The following is a 17,142-nucleotide window of genomic DNA, read 5'->3' as shown; positions in this document are numbered from 1 at the left end:
GTTGGGACCAATAAATAGAATGCCATTCATTCATTCAACTATTAGTTCTTTGCATTAATTGAATGCCTGGTACTGTGCAAAGTATAAAGAAAAAGAGAGCAGAAGTAAATACAGTCATTATTTTCTTTGACTCCCTTTGTAGTTAAATTGTATGCCACTCTGAAAACTTTGAGAAAGCTGGAGAGACATTTATATTGGGAAGTGGTTAGGAACAAGCCATAATATGAATAGAGATGGAGAAGGGCTGGCCCAGGTACACGGAGCAGTTCCTGTCTTTCCAATGAAGGAACCACTGGGGCAGTTGACAGGGTATCCTGTGGGCTTGTTCATTTTTTTCGTTAGTTGGTGAAGTACATGGGACAAGGGGACCATATCAAGCATGGAGACTGCTGTCTCCTAAACAGGCTGGTCATAGTGTGACTCTGTTTCCCCATCTCATCCTGTGGCTCCTGTGGCTCCTTTATTTAGTAGCGTCCATTCTATGTTAGTCCAGCTGTGGTTATCCAGTAAAAACCCAAAATTTGGTGTTGGCCATATAGCCTGATTCTGATTCTCTAGCTCTTTTCTTTGGTTGAGCAGCCCTCACTAGGCTCCAGCCTTTGTTGTTTTGACAATAGCTATTTATTCTAGTTATTCAATGACTGAGATATGAAGACTTAGTGCAGATAATTGACGATGCTACTCTCTTAGATCACTAAAACAGGTAGAACTGTTTTACCTGTTAACCAAACATGTCCTCCATTTTCAGAAAAGATCTGAATAGATTACTTAGTGCTACAGTCATGTAAAAAAGAATATCCCATTATGAAGAATCTGTATTTATGGAAAGTAATGATGTACATACAGTGTAATGTTGAGGTAAGTTAAAATATTAATGGGTTAATTATTCTTTTACTACAGGTGAGATGGTGTCAATCGAGAGTCAACTGAAGAAAAACATTATGAGATGCTGTCAGTCACAGTGCGGGATGGAACAGAGGGCACAGGAGAACATTTACTGAAGCTTTGTTAAGGCCAATTTACCACATAGTTATCTTTGCTTGCCAATGTCTAGTGCATATAAGACAAAGCAATTCATTAAATGTAAAAATCCATGCCAAGGCAGACATTTTCAGTGCTTATAATTACTGGACGTGAGCTTGATTATCCTAATCATTACTACAATTCCTCTTTAATTCATCAAAATCTCACTGTAAAAGGTGAATTCCCTCCCTGCATGATACCTAGTGTCGTTATGTGTGAGGGAAAGGAGCATAAAAGAAACTTCTGGTCTACACTTTTCTTGGTGACCTGAAGGAATTCTGCAGGAGTTTCTTTTGTCACTTTCTCTTTCCTCTGAGACCATTAAAATTCTTGTAATTGGAAGTGAAATATTTATCTGATTACTCATCTTCATTTATATTTTACCTTGAAAAGGAGCATTAATTATGCTTGAAAGCCCTCCTCTATGTCAAATATTCTGGCATGCTGTGGTTTTTTTTATCTTTTCATATACAAACAATGTTTTATGAAAACCATTTTCATAAAACAATGTTTTATGAAAAATTCAACGATTTTTGGTCACTCATTTCACAGCTTATATTATACATTCACTGGGACTTCTATGGGGTATATTCAATCAACATCACTTTTTTATATAAACATACTTTTCAAAACATAAAACTCTTTAAGGCTGTCATGTTTTTCAATTTCAAATAAATACAAAAATATAAAAATACGATGCAAAATGCTAGACTAAGGTAAAAACTCTCATTGCAGCAAAGAGCCAAAGAATCTGTAAATTTGGGAGAAATTCAAAGAGAATTTGGAAAAGGCATGGTATTAAATTTAGAATAAATGTACCATTCTCAAAGTAGAATCGATGAAAGTCCATCCCTTCCACTAAATTACCCAAAGCTTCAGGTTCAAAAGCAGTAAGGCCTGGGTCACAGATTTTCCTGTAGGAAAAAAAATAATAAATGAGTTAATGTATTTCGTTGTTTCACAATATCTATTCTTATTTATCAGCCAATGAAGGAGTTGTTTTAAAAGTATAAAATTTCTATCACAGGGCTTGGCAAGGCGGTTTGAGGAGCAGACCCTAAAAAGGAATATTGCAGAGACCTCAGACAGGGGCGAGACAATAAAACCAGCTCCAGCAGGCGGTAATCTATCACACTTTAGGAAGTTTCCTTTTTTAAAATGCCTACTTTTCAATTTCCAAGGTGAACTCTCTAGGCTTTCCCCAGTTTTTCTAATTCCCTAGCTTTTTAGTTGTTATAAGTTTATTATTTTTTAAATGCGCTCCAAGTCCAAGCTACCCTCCAAGTCCTATAAAATCAACTTTGGCTCTGAAATTAAATACTTTCGGAATAATTTTTGACATCATCTACATTCATATCAAACATGTATATATGATTGATTTGAAGGCAGGTGTCACATCCTACACTTTCTGGCAATGTCTGACAGACTTAAGTAACCTTTAATTAACAAGCTTAATTAACTTAAAATAAAATTAATGAGAGATTCAAATGCACATTAGTTTTCTTTTTAATCCTAGAAATGTAATTCAAGAAAAACATATACTATTTTAAATATTCAGAGAAAGCCAATGGGCTTCCTTGGAAAATTTTATTTATTCAGTGAAGAATTGTTAAACACCTACTATGTAGCAGATATTCTTTGAAACAATTATAACACAACAATTAATAATGGAATGGAAATAAATACGAAGTGCTCAAAAACCAGATGACATATATGTGAGAAAGGAAAGTTGAGCTGGGCTTTCTGGAATGAGTAGGAGTTTTCCAGGTGTGTGGAATGGGGGTAGGCAGAGGAGGGCAGCAAGTGCAATGGCAGAGTATGGTTGGGGAATGATGGGTAGTTGCTTGATATGGTGAGCACTGGGTCTGGGTATGTTTATAAGTCCCGTGGAAACAGAGGAGAAAATATTTCCTTGGGCCTGTGGTGATCAGCTTAGGCTTCTCACAGAAGGTGCCGTAAAATCTGGATTTGAAGAATTAGTAGTTCACAAAGTTAGATAAAAGGAATACGTACTGAAAGATTTTGGATCATTTATTAATTTGGTGGGGCTACATCTAATTTCGTATGGAAATTGCCCATTTGGGAGGAAAAATGTTTTAACTGTTCAACAGAAATGCAAGTTTCAAAAGGCTCACTCATTATGGTTCTTGAACGTATGGTTCACAGAATTTTGGAACTGATTATTTTTTAAGAATACTTTTAAAGTAAAAAATCACAGTGGTTATTCGTTGTGGTAAAGAAAGCCTTAGTTGCGGGTGGGGTGGGTGTGGGTGGGGATTTTAAACTTTGCCTCAGACTTCCTGGGGGTCAGGTATTAAAGCTCAAAGTTAAATATACATAATCTCTTTCTAAGTAGTAAAATGGGAAAAACAGTGTTCCCATGGTAACAGGACTTTATTCTGCCAGGGGCTATCACTTTATCTATGAATATGACTTTTGGTTGTCAACATTAGTGAATCAAAATTTTTTACTACTTTATATCAGCACCAAAATCACCTGAGAGGGGCTTCCCTGGTGGCGCAGCGGTTGAGAATCTGCCTGCTAATGCAGGGGACACGGGTTCAAGCCCTGGTCTGGGAGGATCCCACATCCTGCGGAGCAACTAGGCCCGTGAGCCACAACTACTGAGCCTGCGCGTCTGGAGCCTGTGCTCCACAACAAGAGAGTCCGCGATAGTGAGAGGCCCGTGCACCGCGATGGAGCCTGCGCGTCTGGAGCCTGTGCTCCACAAGAGAGTCCGCGATAGTGAGAGGCCCGTGCACCGCGATGAAGAGTGGCCCCCGCTTGCCAAAACTAGAGAAAGCCCTCACACAGAAACGAAGACCCAACACAGCAAAAATAAATTAATTAATTAATAAACTCCTATCCCCAACATCATAAAAAAAAAAGTCACCTGAGAATCACTGTACTATGATGGACCTTTTTACCCAGCCATTGAGTCAACATACTTGAAAACTTGTTCATGTGTTCTTTCTCTCTCTCATATGTTTCTTCTATGTAAGTAATGTATGTATGTATCTCTCTCTCTCCTATCACAGGCTTTGGATTAATAAAAGATTCACAAAGCTGCCACTTGACCTGTGGGTGTGTATGCTCTGAACAGGTGTTCTAAGGACCAGCTGACAGGGCTGTACCAATACATTCTACCATGCAAAAAGCTCCCAAATGGAAGGTCCTCTTGGATTACCCCTGGGTCTGAGTGTACAAAATCAAGCCAGATTACAGGCAAAGGAAGTCGTAAACTGATGTGATTCCAAGGAATTGCATTATTTAAAATGCCCTGTTTTAAAGTGTCAGAATATAGGAAACGCTATATTTTGCCACTTTTTCCTGGCTAACAACACCAACAAAACACACTCTACCAATCCGCAGGGGAATGTTATTCCAAAAGATTTTTATCCTAAGTATATTATATTGGAAGAATCATATTGGGTCTAACAAAGTTATATCAGCAAAAAGAATAAAAGGGAACAGGTCTTACGGCACAGAATTCTAAACAGCTCTTTAACAACTGTTCAACTGTTTAATTCTCTGACAACAAACAGTGTTCTTTTAAACTCCATTTCTTACTATTTCTTTCATTCTAGGTATACTTTTATTAGGTCCTGTTAAAGAACTGATAAACACAAATACATATATATGTATATACTTGTGTTTGTATGTATTTGCACACACATTAATTTATAAGAAGCAGTCCTGGATTTAATTTAGTTCTTATATTCAGTTACTCTCTTCCATATTTTATATTTGGCTATCTATTTGTAACTGATGATAAAAAATATCTTCTTATTATACAAAACTTGGAAAGAAGCAGGAAATAAAAAACAAAACACACAGTTTCATCTCCCAGAGGCAATATCTTTTTTCCTTTTAAAAACCAATTTGTCATATTTCATTGTTTTTATATTTTCTCTTATGTAGTTGGAATAATTATGTACACACACGTTTATATCCTGCTTTATCTTCAGTGAATACTCATAAGCGTTTTGCCAGATCGCTAGAAATTCTGCATAAGTATCCACGGTACCAAACACACCACAGATTAATGTTACCATAATGTTGGACATATAAGCTGTTTATAATTTTTCACTATTTTGAATATTGATTCCATAAATATCTTTGTTCACACTTTTTGTCCCTGTTTTAAATTCAAAATCCCATGTTAATTTTTTTTTGCGGTATGCGGGCCTCTCACCGCTGTGACCTCTCCCGTTGCGGAGCACAGGCTCCGGACGCGCAGGCTCAGTGGCCATGGCTCACGGGCCCAGCCGCTCCACGGCATGTGGGATCCTCCCGGACCGGGGCATGAACCTGTGTCCCCTGCATCGGCAGACAGACCCTCAACCACTGCGCCACCAGGAAAGCCCTAAATTTTTATAACTAGGAACATAGGGTTAAAGTAGTGATTTGAACCTTTGGAAACACTTCCTGGTATATAACTGCAACCCAAACCCCTGCTGTCACCACCACTCTGAAAGTCTGTCCCCATTTATACTCCATCAGGTGGTGGGAAAAGTCACTATTGTCCTGCAGTATTTGTGCCCCTTTGGTGATCAGCCGAGTTTTTATCCGTGCTGATTTGATCGGCAGAAAACCCTCCTTCAGATTTGCACACAACTAGTGGACATCAACATGCTTTCATTAGTTTACTTGTCATTCATATTTCCTCTTTTGCTAATCGCTCAGTTCCTTTACCTATTTTTCCACTTTTCAACCTTATCTTCTCAATCTAAATTAACTTTTGACACGTTTTACAAATATTTTTCTGTTTCTTTTTTGTCTGTTTTATTTTGGCTTTAAAAAAAATTATAAGTTTCATCTATTTAGGTAGCCTAATCATTTCACTTTTTCATTTCACTGACTTCCCCTGCTTTTAAACTTAGATCTTTCCAACCAGAGATCAAACTCTTTTCTGCATTTAACACTTTCATTCAAGAGGACCTCACTAGTATGGTATAAGGGGAAAGCTGAGAACTGATTTTTTTCTCCACTCAAATAACTAACTTATTGACCCGCGTTCTTTGCACCATAAGCCTTCACGCCCTATTTGAAACCTTTACTTTTATTTGATCAAAGTGACTTCCTTTAATACCTATGGTAAACTTTAAATTTAACATTAGAACCCTTTCTTCAAATAAAATTTTATCTAAGAGGCAAACCCCTAAAAGAGATGAAGATAAAGTTGAGCTGTGCTGGCTGGAAAGGGAAAAGGCTGCCAGACGCTGCCTCCTAATCTCTTTCTCTGTCCCATCACCTCTGCAGAACTGCGAGGAAAAAGATCTCTTAAGCCAAGTGCACTATTTACGTGCTTTCGTGTTTCTTGTGTGTTTGCTCTCATGGATTGCTCTGCCTGGGATGCCTTCTCTCACATGGAGGTGCCAGAGGGTCAGGCTTCTGTGCACTGACAAAGAAATCCCCAATCTTCCTATCAGAAGTCTCATCTTCTCTCTCTGAAATCTTAATTACATTTATTTCTCTCCTAGAGGCACTTGAGTCATGTATACGTTGGAATGAAGCTATTGCGGGTGTATCAAACCTGGCGTTAAATATACACGAGTCAGGTACATTGAAGAATGCATTCATATAGAAAACACTTTGTCATATGCATGAAAGCAAAATAAATGTGCCTCTACTCACGTGTAAGCTTCAAAGTCCCCGTTGTTGATAGCTTCGATGAGTTGTTCAGTAACTTTGATAATCTCTTGCTTTCGTGCTAAAGGCAAAGATAAAGAGTTGGGTGAGAATAAAGGGCAAAAGCCATATAAAATTACTCTAATGCTCTAATACTCTACTGCTATTTTCCTTAAACAGGGTATTACCAGTTAAGACACATCCCTCTCAGAATCTTGGTGTTATCCTCTCTACAATCTTGCTGCTCAAGCGCACAGATCAACATTAGGTCCCTCTTCTGGGAGCCTGGCAGAAACACAGATTCTCAGGTCCTACTCCAGACCTTCAGTTTCAGAATCTGTATTTTGCCGGGACCCTCAGGTAAGCATGTTCACGTTGGGGAAGCACTGCTGCCCTCCCTCTGTTAGAAAACAACAGTCACCCAGAAGGTCAAGGCTATATTTTAAAAAAGTAGTTCTTATTACCTTTACCAACATGATTGAGTTTACGAACATCCTTGTGTTATTTTAATCTATCTTCACAGTATAGCTGACATCTTGCATTGAGACATTTAACTTTAATTATTTGCATTTTTTTATTGTTCAGCTCAACTAACCCTACAAAAGAGGATGCTAACGCTGTAATTGCCATCATATTTAGATAAATGGCCTTCCATAAACTGTAAATTGGAAAAAGAAGGTATGAATCAATGCTGTGGATGGAGATGGAAGTCCCCCCGTATGGCTGTCAACTCTGACAACAAACATGATTTGTTTCTATTTCTAGCCCATAACCGGTAAAATTATTAACAGTTGGCTTGGCTCAAATCCCACCTACTTCATCTGCCTCAAGTGTTCTTTCCCTTTGTGGAAAGCCTACCTTGTATTATTCATTGGGCAATTAAGCATATAGTATATACCATGACAACTTCTTTAGTTAAATTATTGTTTTAAATTGTTACTAAACTTGGTTTACTGTGTAATGTCTTCCTAGTTAAATTAAAAGCTCCCTGTGGGCAAAGAACATGTTATTTCTTTGTATCCTCGAAAAAGCTTTATCCAATGTCTTTAATAAAATAGATGCTCAATAAGTTGAATTTGATCAACTGATGTTGATAACCTTTTCCTGATTTCAGAACAGTATTCTCTTACTAAGGAAATAAAGGCATGAAATATTTTAAAATTAAATTTAATTGAATTTTGTTTAAAGAACATTGTGATACTTTCTTAAATCACTGGAAATAAACTGGGGGTAATCACAAAAAGTTATTTCCATCTATCTTAGATAGGCTGCTATTCATTATAGAAAAAGCTGAAGTCTGGTTTTAGTTCTTATTGATTAAAGTCAACCAGTTTGCATTTTTAATGAATCTGATCTTTTTTTTCAGCAGATTCTTAACCACAAACTTAAAGTTTATATTCCCTTTCAAAACTCCAGGTTATTCCCCTCATTACTGAACTGCAGGAGACTGAGCCCCCTTGGGCTTTGGCGACCCCATCTGGGCAGTGTTTATTTGTTGGTTGATTTTGCTGTGCCGGGTACTTCCTTTCCCATTTGCTATCATTTTGTAACACACGTGCTGACCCTTTTCCCTTCCTCTTCTTTTCCTTGGGAAAATACAATGAATAAAGACTTATCGGTACAAAAAAAAAAAAAACAAAAACCAAAAACTCCAGGTTATCCAGGTTGTGATATTCCTTATTTAAAACAAATGTCCTGGTGCTTGGTGATCACCTAGATAGGAGGGATAGGTGATCACCTAGATAGGAGGGATAGGGAGGGGGGAAGGGACACGCAAGAGGGAGGAGCTGATTCACTTTGTTACAAAGCAGAAACTAACACACCATTGTAAAGCAATTATACTCCAATAAAGATGTAAAAAAACAAAAAACAAATGTTCTGTAAACCTAACTTGACTTTACTGAGATTATATGAGACTACCTTATAAAATATGATTTGTCCACAAATGGTTGCTAACAATGTCAAGGTTGATAATATCAAAAAATTATCTCCATACAGGTTAGATTCCATATTCAGTTATTTACATAATTTCATTTATATTGAAAAAAATAACATAAGGTTTCTTAGCTCCTATACACACCTAAAACATTTCTTGCCCATTATCATTTGATGAATGAATAGTTATAATATATCGAACATCAAAGCATACTGACAGAAGTAGTGGCAGGGAATAATTCTGTAATAGGGATGGTGCCAATGGCACAGTTTAGCTTAATTTAGTTAGGCAATAAGTGATTCATCTGTCTGTAGCGTCAACAGTATGAACATTTGGCAAAAACGCATGACAGCTGACCCAATTCTGGAATATAAAGGACACTGGTGCAGAGGAGCTCAGAAAATGAGATTAGAAAAATGTGACTACCAAAACTTCCTCCTCGTATTAAATCCTCATTTAAAACTAATAGATTTCTTAGGATGCTATGTGGCTAATAGGAAAAAAAACTACAGTTTAGAAAACAATGTTAATTTTTTAGAATAAAAGAAGGAAAAAATGAACATAAGATCACTGCCCTTTGAAGAGCTTCATTAGGCTAAGCGTTAGTTTACAAAGTGCGAACAGTTCTGGGTCACCTTCTGAAGTTCCTGGAGGTCTCTAGATTCCTTCAGAAGCATAATATGCAATTAGAAACATCGGTGTACATGGCCATGTCTCACTCTGAACCACTATGGAAACACTCATTAGCTCTTCAACAGTCTGCATCCTACAACTGGCTTAATTTTTGTCCTGCATAATCAAAGCAACACAAGTGGCCTTCTTAGTTCTTATTTTCAGAAACAGTGGTGCTGTAGCTGGCAGGACGGCACATGGGAAGTAGCCAGAAGGCTTCTGTGCTGCATCATCATGAAAGCAACGTGCCTCTCTTGGCTCAGGAGGGGCCTGGAACTCAGTAATCTTTAGAGTGCTTATTTCCCTGGAGCAAAGGCGCTCGAGTGAGTCAGGGCAGCACATGACAGCTGACTCTTTAAAGGAAAGCAGAAGGCTGGGAATGAATCATTTGTATATAGAAGTCTGTTGTGGTTGGAACTGTTGCCACAGTGACCTAGAGGAAGAAGGAGGGTTTGATGCTCGCTATATCTCCTCTCGCCAGCAGTGAGGCTGAGGAACAATCACTGCGCAAGGTGCCTGGATGTCTATGTTCTGGGGGGAGGGGTCGCTATCCTCTGGCCTTCCCTCTTCCCGAATGTCAAGTAATGGCCACTCCGGAAGTCAAAGTGGGGAGAGCTTGAGAGGTGTCACTAATTACCCTGAAGGTGAGGGAAGAGTGTACCAGTAAGGTGTTCCCTGAGTACCAGAAGCTTCTAACCTCATGGCTAGACACTTAATCACAGGGAACTGATTACCAAATAGTTTTATTTATAGAATTGAGGGGCTCAAGCCTATACCCACAGGTCCCAAAGTAGTTTCTGGGGATTTCCAGGTTCCTAGGGGAAAGGCAGGAGAGAAAAGCAAGCGGCAGAAATGCTCCAGATCCTGAGTGCGATTACTTCCCATGCAATTCTGCAAAAGAACTGAGAACACTGTCATGTTCAAATTCATATTTTTTGTCTCTTTATTGTTCTAAAGAAGCCTGGAAGAGAAAGATAAGAGTGTGAATGGGCCCAGTGTTTAAAAAAAAAAACAAACTCAAAACCCCAAAAAAATATATCCCTGGGAACCGAAAGTGATTATGTAATAAAACAACTGATAGATTTCAATATTTCTCAAGCATTATCAGATCTGAGCATCAGGACAATTCTCTGAGATATGCAGACCGATGTTACCTCTCTGGTTAACAGAAGTACAGAGTACAGGCACTGCCCAAAGGCACAGAGTTTGCTGATGACTCCTTTCTGCCATCTTGAAATACTCCCCTTTTTTCTCTTTTCTCTGCTCTCATCATCTCACTCTCATTTGCAATGTGGACTTGAAACGTTTCAATTCCTTTTAAAGGCTCGGTCTGAGGCCCTCTTACCATATACTGTTATCCCTATGGTTCTATCTACACCAGTGTTTTAAATTGCTGTCTGTATCCCATGACTCCCAAATTGTTACCTTGTTTCTAGACTTTTCCTCCAGGTCTGTATGTCTGTGCCTATTTTGGAATCTCCGTTTGGATATCTTTAATGCGTCTGGAATCCAACATACCCTAAACTGAGCATATGAACTTCTGTTGCCACAAACCTATTTGCTCTTCCAGGGACCTCCATCCAGGTGAACGGCATCATCCACCCAGGTGCACGAGCCAGAAAGAAGCCTGAGGACAATTTTTGACTTTCTCACACCCTGACTCCGAATCCAATCCTTCAAGCCCTATTGATTTTGCCTTTTCAAGGCCTTACACATTAGTCCACTTCTTTTCTTCTTACCATCACTCCGGTACAAGCACCCATCATTTCTTGTCCAGAAAAATTATCTGAAGAGGGACTATGAAACCCCGTATAATCTAAACCCTGTCCATCTCGCCAGCCCCACTCAAAGGCTGCCTTACTTTATCCTCTACACCCCACCCATGGCGCCTTCTCTCAGCAATTCAAAATGACCATGCTTCCTCCTATTGCCAGCTCTTCATGTGAGCTGCCCTCTCTTCTTGGGAAAGTGTCCCCCATTATTGCCTTCATTTCTTTTATCAGCTTTCAACTCACCTATTATTTCTTCAAAAAATCCTACTTGGAGTCTCATTTTAGGAGAGGTCCCCGTGTTATAAGTCCACACATATCCTACACCTGCTGTTTAAAAGCACTTGGTACACTTGTACTTACGTACTTCTTTGTGTGTATTTGATCAGTTTTCTCTATTATTATGTTGTAAACTCCAGAGGGGTAGGTACCTCACCATTACAACCCGCATCTAGCATAGTACATGGCATAGAGTAAATGTTCAGTACATATTTGAATGAGCAAACTCAAGTGCTTTCTTATCCGATCATCCATGAGTCATATAATTTATCCTTAGCAATTACCGTGTTGTTTCCCAGGGTATGTCTTCAGCCTCTTCCTCATTTCTTTCCTTTTTTCTTGGTAATCTCATTTATTCCTCTGGCTTTGACCATCTACTGAAGACTGCCAAATCTCTATCACGGACCTTAAATCTTTCTGGGCTCCAAGTTCATTTTTGTGACTGCAATCTAAACACTCCCTGTTGTCCTGGCATTTCACACCTGGGGTGCTCAAAATTGACGTCAAGCATCTTCCTTGCAAAACCTGCTGCTTCTGTTGTATTTCTCCTCTTGGATGGTGGCATCGTAATCTACTCAGCTGCCTTCACCAAAATCCTTGATGCCTCTTTTCAATTCCTCATACAGTTGATCACCGGCTCCTCTTTATTCATCCAAATCTTTCTCAGATCCATTTCTTCCTCTCTGGGCTCATTGCCATTGCTCTGATTCTGGCTGTCGGATGTTCCTAACCACTCCTGCCCTGAGGTCTCCCCCTTCTCCTCCCATACCCTCTCCTCACCAGCCCCTCCACTCCTCACTGCTGCAGAATCATCCCTCTATAGAACAGAGCTGACCGTGCTGTTACCCCACTCTCTGGAAGCCAAAGCTCACACTTCTTTGTTTGTTCTTTTATTTTTATTTTTATTTTTTTTTGCGGTACGCGGGCCTCTCACTGCTGTGGCCTCTCCCGTTGCAGAGCACAGGCTCCGGACGCACAGGCTCAGCGGCCATGGCTCACGGGCCCAGCCGCTCTACGGCATGTGGGATCTTCCCGGACCGGGGCACGAACCCGCGTCCCCTGCATCGGCAGGCGAACTCTCAACCACTGTGCCACCAGGGAAGCCCTGTTTGTTTGTTCTTTAAAGGGTTCCCTACTCTCTTTTTTTCCAGCTTCATTTCCCGACACTTCTTTTCCCCCAGGGCTCCCACATAACCTATTCTACAGCTACACCAAGGGGCTCACTCTTTCCCAACTAGTCCTGGCTCATTGATAATTCTGTGCCTTTCCTCTCGCTGTTCCTTCTGCCTGGAAACTCTGTCTTCTGCCTGGAAATCTCCCTCAGTACTTTGCTCCAATGTCACCTCTTCTGGATGGACTTTCCTGAGTGTTCCAGATGCAGCTATTCAATCTCACTGTGGTCCTCCTATAGCATCATCACAGGATGTTCACAGATCTGACCAGGGCATGACCACTTTCTACCTTTTAACACCTAGTATTGAGTAAATGTCTCAATGCATGCACATATGAATACATAAATACATGGATAGACAATGTATATAAAGTTCTTTGTGCACTTTAATGCATTAGATAAATGCCAAGTATGGAGGTGATGATGATCATGTCTGGTAGCAGCCTGGCTGTGATTATGCTAACTGGAAAGGCATTCATGGGTCCTGCGCATCTCAAAATCAGCAGAATTACCACCATATATGAGGCCACAGTATTTCCATGGGGAAGTAATCTGTATAGGTCTAGAAAGATTAAACTAGGCACATCTTTCAATGTTTAAACTTATAATTTCTTTTAAGAGAGTTGAATGGAGAGAAAGAACCAAGTTATCTGAGCTCAGGCTTTTTCTGAATCTTTGTTCAGATTTTAAATTTATTAGCTTGAGGTGAAACTATTTAATAATGAAACTTATTCAGAAGACTAGTTGGCCTACAATGGAACTTGGGTTAGGAAATAAACTGAATTTATACATGCAAATTGAGATTCACTAAAATGTTAGCAGAGTATCGAATATTAAAATCTTTTAGTGAACTGTGCCTAAAGATTTACTTATTCAGTGATCAAAAGTTGTTTAGTTTTTTTTATATGTATCATCTTAGCTTAGCAATTCTACTCATTTACTCTTTGTGAATATTTATTCTATTATTCTCTCACATAAATCGTACCCATGTTTTCTTTGGTCAGTCTCCCGAGGCAATAGAAATAAAAGTAAAAATAAACAAATGGGACCTAATCAAGTTTACAAGCTTTTGTACAGCAAAAGAAACCATAACAAAACAAAAAGACAACCTAGAGACTAGGAGAAAATATTTGCAAATAATGTGACCAGCAAGGGCTTAATTTCCAAAATATACAAACAGCTTATACAACTCAACAACCAAAAAACAAACAACCCAATTGAAAAATGCGCAGAAGACCTAAATAGACATTTCTCCCAAGAAGTCAAACCGATGGCCAACAAACACATGAAAGTATGCTCAACATCACTAATCATTAGAGAAATGCAAATCAAAACTACAATGAGGTATCACCTCACACTAGTCAGAATGGCCATCATCAAAAAATCTACAAACAATAAATGCTGGAGAGGGTGTGGAGAAAAGTGAACCTTCCTACATTGTTGGTGGGAATGTAAATTGGTACAGCCCCTATGGAGAACAGTATGGAGATTCCTCAAAAAACTGAAAACAGAGTTGCCATATAATTCAGCAATCACACTCCTGGGTATATATCTGGACAAAACTATAATTCAAAAATATACATGCAACCCTATGTTCATAGCAGCACTATTCACAATAGTCAATATATGGAAACAACCTAAATGTCAACTGACAGATGAATAAAGATGTGATACATATATATAATGGAATACTACTCAGCCATCAAAAAGAACGAAATAATGCCATTTGCAGCAACGTGGATGGACCTAGAGATTACCATACCAAGTAAAGTAAGTCAAAAAGAGAAAGACAAATACCATATGGTATCACTTATATGTGGAATCTAAAATATGACACAAACGAACCTATCTATGAAACAGAAACAGACACGCAGATGTAGAGAACAGACTTGTGGTTGCCAAGGTGGGTGGGGAGGAATGGACTGGGAGTTGGGATTAGCAGATGCAAACTATTGTGTATAGAATGGATAAATAACATGGTCCTACTGTATAGCACAGGGAACTATATTCAATATCCTGTAATAAACCATATGGAAAAGAATATGAAAAAGAATGTATATGTATGTATAACTGAATCACTTTGCTGTACAGCAGAAATTAACACAACATTGTAAATCAACTATATTTCAATAAAATAAATTTAAAAATTTTGCTCTATTTAATTTAACTACTCCTTCCACGTTTCTCAGAGTTATTGGGTACCTGCCTGCCAGAGACTTGAAGGACAGGGAGGTTAAGTGACTTACTCAAGTCATCCAGCAAATTCAGAAGCTGTGCCAGGGCTGGAGAGTTATCTGGCTGAGGTGCTGTCTGCTGTTTAATTCACCAATCTATGTTCCTTTCCAGCCCATAGTGCCTCATTCAATATTTTGAAATCATAAACTTAAATGAACTACCTAAATGTCTTTGAACTTCCTCTGGGAAGGTGACTGATGACTTAATTACTGAGCCAGAGTTGTAATTAATTAATACACCAGTTCCACAAAACTGGGTATCCCATGGTTTTATTGTCTTTTTCCATGCTGCCATTAACAAAAATAACTCTTGGGAATAGTTTTTATTTTAGGCAAATATACAAATTAGGATCATTTTCATGTTCTGGGTAGTTTTATAGAAAAAGGTGCCTATCAACTCAGCTATGTTTGGAGTTTCCTGTGCAATTAACAGCTTGTTTCTTAGTGACTATTTTTATTTCACTAGTTTGATATATTAGTTAATATTTAGGAGAGTAATTTCCATTATTTTGGCTTTTAAAATCAAAGTCATCGAAGATTCTGGAGTTGATTGGCTTAATACTCTATTATATAATATTTTATCCAAATATAACACCTGGAAATTACCAAGCTTCTAGTCAAGACTGCTTTTCAAGAAATTATTGTAAAGCTCACTTATCCATAATTCACTTGTTCAATAACACCAATATTCAGCCTTTTAATTGCTAGAGGCCCTCAAGATTTAAAAGATAAATTATTCAAATCATCTTTGTACTTTGCTCTATAAAAACCTAACTACTCTGAATTGTTCTCATAAATTGTTCATTGGGGAAGAAGTACTACTAGTCTTAGTCCTGTTAAATTGCTATGGTCTGATAGTAAATGATTAACAAATATTTAAGAACAGAAGAGTCTGGCATTGGGATCATTTAGTGTAAGTGAAAATAGGTTTAGATTTTTTAAAAAGGTTTGTGAAGATATCACTGGGTTACAAAATATGGCTGTGTCATTCCTAAGATGAGTCTGAATCTGAAGATGAAAAAAATATTTACTATTTTTTTAAAGATTAAAGGATGTGTAAAGTATTTATAAAGATTTTCATTAAAAATGGCTTACATAAAACTTTCAGGGTCTAAAGAAGCTATATATAGTTATACAGAACATTTGCTGATATGAAAGAATTCAGTCCATCCACATTAAAGTAATTGGGTAACTTTTCTGCCACCTGCAGCTGACTTGCAGAAGCTAGAAATAGGACAACATTATGAATACCATTGAGTATTCTAAGTATTAAGATGTTTTATGAATTAGATAGGTGTGGTTCCACTTCCAGTTAAGAGTTGACGACATGGAAAAAAAAAGAGATTTTAAGAAACTGGTTCAAAGAATCTTATCAACTGCTTAGATTTAAGATTAAAATTGTAGTCTCCGGGCATCAGGTGTATATATTTGCATGATAAGAGAAATACTAAGCATTCTCAAGAGGTATCTCTTTCTTCCACTGCAGAACCAAGGTGATGGTTAAAACTGCTGTCTCAAAAGAAAAATCAGACTAAGAAAAGAGAGAATGAGACTTAGGATTTTTAAATATTTGGAAAGTTATTTTTTGCCTTGTTTTTGGGGGGCTTGTTTTGTCATGAATGAAATCCAGCTTTCCCCAAATCTTGGAACTGTAATGATTCCAACTAACCCCTCCAATCAATTTTACATGATATTAGCCAAAACAGGGCATGTATCTTTCAGGTCAAAAGTAAATGCCAACCTGTTCATGCTCTGTCCTTCAGTATGGACAGGCAGTATAAAATATTGAGAAGAGTTAAAATCTTGTGCAGCCATGAGTGTAGGCTTTTATTTTTTTCAATGATTTCTACTGCTGTTGCTCAGCTTATAATTAATTTAGTTTCTTTTAAGTAACCTATTCCTTTAGAAAAAGTATAAAATTTGACTTCAATGAAAAACAGAATCCACTGTATGCTTAGATAAGTTTATTTATAACTCTACTTTCCTGAATAATTTAACTGGTAGATTCATGAATGCTCCCTTGGACCAAGAATGCAGGAGCCTAGAAGTCTATCCGCCATGGTAGAGAACCGTCATGTATCTTTGTTCATTTTGCAAAAAGCAAAAATAAAAAACGAACAGAAAGATACACCAAAATTAATTGAAGTGTGATGTCTTTGGATTTTTTTGAGAAAGCACCAGGTTGACTACAGTTAGAGTATAAAAAAATGTTATTCTGTGACTACATTTATTATTAAGTCCCATATATTTTTTAAAGGTCTTTTCCCCTTGTTTCCAGGTTCACACAAGTTCCTAAACGCATTTCAGTATTTCTCACACCAGTGTTTGCTTCAATGAGGTTGACACTAAGCAGTTTCCTCACCCACCACTGTACAGATCATACAGATATTTTAATTATAAGAACATCATCTCCCTTCTTTCTAAGTG

General features: G+C 38.1%; 1 protein-coding gene across 8 annotated transcripts in view; it reads right to left on the bottom strand.

Annotated features, from left to right (window-relative positions):
- Window positions 1-17,142, bottom strand: part of CAMK2D (calcium/calmodulin dependent protein kinase II delta) — a gene marked incomplete at its 3' end in the record, with an annotated part of 279,253 nt that overhangs the window by 4,706 nt on the left and 257,405 nt on the right. For all 8 annotated transcript variants that reach the window (XM_082838403.1, XM_082838399.1, XM_082838401.1 and 5 more), the window contains exons 15-16: window positions 6,661-6,736; window positions 1,843-1,937 (exon numbers count right to left, since the gene is read on the bottom strand). In XM_082838403.1, coding sequence (XP_082694529.1) covers window positions 1,843-1,937; window positions 6,661-6,736 — 171 coding nt within the window. The remainder of the gene's footprint in view (window positions 1-1,842; window positions 1,938-6,660; window positions 6,737-17,142) is intronic.

Source organism: Leucopleurus acutus (genome assembly GCF_964270905.1).
Source record: "Leucopleurus acutus genome assembly, chromosome: 4".
Taxonomy (NCBI): domain Eukaryota; kingdom Metazoa; phylum Chordata; class Mammalia; order Artiodactyla; family Delphinidae; genus Leucopleurus; species Leucopleurus acutus.
This window is presented reverse-complemented; position numbering and strand designations above follow the sequence as displayed.